At 38.9% G+C, this 5543-nt stretch overlaps 1 protein-coding gene across 1 annotated transcript; it reads left to right on the forward strand.

Moving 5' to 3' along the window:
- Positions 1-1494: 1494 nt before the first annotated feature.
- On the forward strand, positions 1495-2980 carry LOC21390524 (presenilin-like protein At2g29900). The gene has a single exon (XM_010107196.2). It carries the CDS (start codon positions 1580-1582, stop codon positions 2894-2896), a length of 1317 nt encoding a protein of 438 aa, XP_010105498.1. The 5' UTR covers positions 1495-1579; the 3' UTR covers positions 2897-2980.
- The last annotated feature ends 2563 nt before the right edge of the window (positions 2981-5543 follow it).

The raw sequence follows: 5543 nt of genomic DNA on the forward strand, positions 1-5543 counted from the left end.
CCAACGGTATCTCAATCGGCAACCGTCATGATTGGTCTTAGTCCGGCCATCAATGTCGCCAGAATACTAGGAAAAAAAATTACAAGTTGCCATTAGTATTTCCCACGATACCAGCTGCCACTTGAGATACTGGCCGGTTTCCGCTAGAGATACTAGTCGGTATAACTAAGATACCCGTTACCAGCCGGCAATAACCACAAGCCGGTAACCACCCTCATCCGCCATTTTAGGTGGCTGGCAGTCACATTTGAAAACCAGATCACCAAAAAAAAACCCCTCAAATCACAAATATTCACACAAAAAATCCACAGAATTCTCCACAACTATACAAAATTTACAAAAACAAAAAAAAAACAAAAAATTTACAAACTTAGTCATGAAAAAAAGAAAATCACAAACAAGTTAGGAAAAAACACAAACAAATCTGAAAATAATAATAAAAAAAAGAAACACCGGGGATGGCAGAGATGCATGAAGATGGCGATGAAGATGGCTATGGCGGATCTCTAATCTCTATACAGTCCTCGCATCGTCCCTCTTTGATCTATCAAAAATAGAATCTCATGACGGATCTGGTCACGATTTTGCACCAAAGATGTGCAAGATTTGATGAGGATGATGTCTGCACTTCTTCCTTCTCAGCGGCACTAATATTTCGTCGACAGCGATAGGCGATGTTGCAACGATGGGATCTTTCGATGATGCGCAAGATATGTGCCATAGAACCAGAGACGAAGTGGTGTGGAGGGGTTAGCGTCGACGACTGGATTAGAGAGTGAGAGAGGTGAAGAAAGAGAAGAGAAAAGGAAATTAGAAAAGAGAAGTGGCTGAGAAAGAGAGAGAACAAAAAGGAGAAGGAAAAAAACCATAATCAGTATTTCAAGGTAATTTGCGTTTGGTTGATAAATTCATACCATGATTTGAATTATGATTTGTGATTCGTTACAATATTTTCTCTCATAAAAAATATGCGTAAATCGAAAATGATTCTAAATCATAGTTCTTAATTCATAAACTAAACATCTACTAATTTTTTTTATTGAGTTTTTGTTCTGTCACATGACAGAAAATCCGATAGTTTTAAGCACCCTATAGTTTTAAGCACCCCGACAAAAGTGATCCCCTTCTATGTTGCCCAAATACTTCATTGACATCTCTACCGATAAAAGCAGCCCTTACTAATATAATGTTTGGTTAGAGGATTCAAATCATGATTTGAATCATAGTTCATAGTTCGCTTCAAGTGTTTTTCTCATAAAAAATACACGTAAATCAAAAATAATTATAATCACATGATTCTAATCCATAAACCAAATGTTTACTAATTTTTTTTCCCCCTTCTTTTTTGGAAATAATAATGGTCATGGCAATCAGAGTAGCCAAGATGGACGGTTGAAATTCATTATCGTATCATTATATTTGACTCGACATTGAGCAAGCCGTCGGATAAAGACCCAAAATCGCAAAATTTCAGACTGCTCAGAGAAGAAAAAAACCCAACCGTTACGACCAACACTGAAACGACCCATCAACCAAAACACTGCCAAGAACCAAAATTGATCAAATTATCTCACACCCAATGGCCCAAATCCCGAGACCCAGAAGCGTTCTCGAGTCCTTAGGCGAAGAGATCATCAGGATCATAACGCCAGTCTCAATCTGCATGTTCATGGTGGTCATTTTAGTCTCAATTCTCACCTCGGATTCCTCGACAACTGTGAGCTCCATAGCCACCATAGCCTACTCAGAAACAACCTCGGACACAACCTGGGACAAATTCGTAGGTGCCCTCTTGAACTCCCTTGTTTTTGTGGCCGTTGTAACTGTCGTCACATTCGTTTTAGTTCTGCTTTTCTATTTGAGATGCACTAAGTTCTTGAAATACTACATGGGTTTTTCAGCCTTCGTCGTTTTGGGGTTTTTGGGAGGTGAAATTGCCCTATTTTTGATTGAGGATTTTGACATCCCAATTGATTGCATTACATTTTTGGTGGCTTTGTTCAATTTTGCTGTTGTGGGGGTTTTGTCTGTTTTCATGTCAAAAATGGCGATTTTTGTCACACAAGGGTATTTAGTTGTTATTGGAATGTTGGTTGCCTATTGGTTTACTCTTTTGCCTGAATGGACTACTTGGGTGCTGTTGGTTGCCATGGCATTGTATGATCTCGCCGCGGTTTTGTTGCCCGTCGGGCCTTTGAGGCTCTTGGTTGAGCTTGCGATTTCCAGGGATGAAGATATTCCTGCACTGGTTTATGAGCCTAGGCCAGTGAGTTATAATGATTCTGGTACAAGTGGTGGTGTGACTCAAAGGAGGGTGTGGAGAGAAAGGAGGAATGAGAATTTGAATACTGGGGCTAACCCGAATTTGAATGACAATTCTGTTTTGGTTGGAAATGAGAATAACGCGTTGTCCAACCTGAACGCCGATGGTATTTCGGATTCAAATTCAAGTCCCGGTGGAGATAGTGTTGCGAGCTTGGTGAGAGCTGAGGAGGGGCGGGTTGTGGAGAGGGACTCGGAGCTTGCTGCTCCATTGCTTGATCGTGGAATGAATGCCCCTCAGGTTGAACGGGAAAGTGCTATGACGAGTGAGAATTTGTTGCTGGAGGGGATGGGGTTGGGGTCATCTGGTGCAATCAAGCTTGGCCTAGGAGACTTCATCTTCTACAGTGTCTTGGTTGGGAGAGCAGCACTGTATGACTATATGACAGTTTATGCGTGCTATCTCGCTATTATAGCTGGTCTTGGCGTCACTTTGATGCTATTGGCTTTGTACCAGAAAGCTTTGCCAGCTCTTCCAGTGTCTATAATGTTGGGCGTAGCGTTTTATTTCTTGACTCGGTTTCTGCTTGAAGTTTTCGTTGTACAATGTTCTTTGAACCTGTTGATGTTCTAGGAATGTAAATTGTCTTACAGAAGGTTGATCCTCAGCCATTAAATTATTGGAATATAATGCAAAACTCATGATTTATTCTTGCAACTAGACATGCTTTTCTACCAGTTGATTCAATATTGTATACCAATTTCATTTAGTCCAAGTGTTTCATAGTTGTGGAAGTGAGCAAATTTTGTCACAAAATACTTGAGTGTGGCTATCTGTTATTATGATTTCTGCCGAAGTTTAAAATAAAGGATTCTCGATTCCTCAAGTTGGTTAGGAAATAAAAAATGGCAGGAGAGATGAGGGGGAAGTGGATGAATTGGACTGGTTAGATGAGGCTGATTTTCGTTAAAGTTCAGAATGCTGCTCGTAAGTGTATGAATTAGTAAAAAAGAGACATCGCGATTATCCATGGCGAAGAGAGTTCTACAAAAAATCTTGGGAAAGAAATAAAGGGCTGGAGCTTCTTATTGTTCTTCCGTAACTATTCACCTGCCAGTGGTAACAAAGCATACGTATAAAGCACTAATTTATTTAGCATGTCATTCTTACAGTATATTTACGTAAGCACACTATTGGTTTTTACCATAATGAGAACTGTATTTGGCTAGTTTAGTGGATACTAAACTAAAGCTTTGCCAATATGGATTCTTCTTGTATGTCTGATCTTTTCACTCCATATTTCCCGAATTTTCTACTGTGATACTGTTTAGATTATCTTTGCTCTTGCCTTTCTTTCCAGTTTTAAGTTTCTCTGAAATGTTTTCGGCTAAAGTGCGGTCTTTAGCTGGCTCATTTGGTGATAACAAAATAATCTTTGGCCTTTAGCATCCATGCCATTATGCTTATAATCCAAAGAAAATTCTTTTGAGAAACTTCTGATTTTTGAATCTGTTATACTGATGAGCAATCCTCTTCCTCCCGACTCAGGCCGTGGGTTGGGCCCACATTGTGGGGCTTACACCACGGCGCCACCTCTAATATCGATTCAACTTGAGTGACGATAAACAACTTTCCTTGTTCACTGTGACATACACAGCTTTACATCAATCAAAGAAAGCTTTGAGAATCATGTCAAAGGAGTTAAACGTGACGATTACTGTTCTTGTCAAACAAATCAAGTTCTATCAGCACATAGGGATTTGATTCCTATATAAGTATGTTTTCTGGCCCTTTTGTCAAGGTATAAAATGGCAGGTGGGGGACAGAAAATGTCCGGTAATTGGTTATGACTTTTGGGATACAACTTTGATGTTAATTTTCAGCCTAGTCAAGACCCGTTGACTTCTGTTGACAATTATGATTGATGGGAAAAAGCAAGGTCATTAGTCCAAATCGGGCTCAGGATATTCTTTTGAATACTCTTGTCAAAAACAAGGCTATGGGTTTCTCGTCTGCCTTGTGAAAAACTGCATAATGATGCTTTAATCTATTCCGGTCTTATTGCTGCAGAAAGAATTGCTTGTGATTGTTTTGGTCTGGGTGCTCTTTGATATTGTGATTGTGACTGTTCTCATCTAAATATGCTACACATAATGCAAGGATGATAAAGCCATGAGGCTTCTGGGGAACCGACTCTTGTGTCTTCTTATTTCTATTTCCTTTCATGTCCATTTAATAATATCATGACACGTTAATTAAAATGCCACATCAATTAAAATTTCTCATCACGTTAATTAAAAAAGTCATGATAATTAAAATAATTCCAATTGACGTGACATAATCTTACTTGGGGGACATGAAAAGAGGACATATTAAGGAAAAATCTGAGCTCAATCCGGCTTGTGCTTGATTTCCTTGTTCTAAATGGATTGTTTTTCTTACATTATAACTAGTCCCTATACTATTGTGGAAGTTTTGGTTTAGTCCCTAAAGTTTAAGTTCAAAAGAAATAGCCCCCAAGATTCAAGAGATTCTTCTATGGGTACGGTGCAAAAAAAAAAGGAAAAAATAACTTCAACCGTCAGATCTTGATCGAGTTTCAATAAGTCATTTACATTTTTTCATAATTTAATTTGATTTTCATGTGATCTAATAGTGGAAAATAGTACACATTACTGTACAGTTTTTTTTTTTTCAATATACAACCACAGAATTTTCATTTTTTTTTTCCAATCATCCCTTAAATCTTTTACCTAATGGATTAAAAATGAGAGTTTCAACAAAGTTTATAGATATGTTATGTATCAAATGGCAATTTTGCCATTGAATTGAACTGAAAAGCAAAAGAAGATCAATGGAATTACCAATCATCAAATGATGCATGTGGGCTGGCCATTCCCATCCCAAGGGGTGGCCTGATTCGGCCTGGCCTGGTCAAGAAGAGATTTACATGGAGACTATTGCTTTCTGGGAAGCTTTCCAATTTTTCGTTCTGCCTCTACTAGTAAAGGGGTTTTAACCTTACAACAAACTTGACTTAAATTGAAAGAGTTTGATCTATGATACGCTTGAATTGAACTATCGGTCCTAGAAAGAACCCGCTTATCGTGAAGGAATAACGGATTTTGTTATCTAAGCAATGCCGGACGGTCTTTGTCAGTAGTGCCATCCTCCCCACTAGCTATATGGACGGGTTGTTCCTCGCTGCCGCGTTCTGTTAGGCTATGGATTACTAATATTATGGTTGTCAATCTCCAAGTCAACCTCTGATAGGGTGGGG

This window comes from Morus notabilis, unplaced genomic scaffold (genome assembly GCF_000414095.1).
Source record: "Morus notabilis unplaced genomic scaffold, ASM41409v2 Scaffold438, whole genome shotgun sequence".
In the NCBI taxonomy this organism is placed as follows: Eukaryota; Viridiplantae; Streptophyta; class Magnoliopsida; order Rosales; family Moraceae; genus Morus; species Morus notabilis.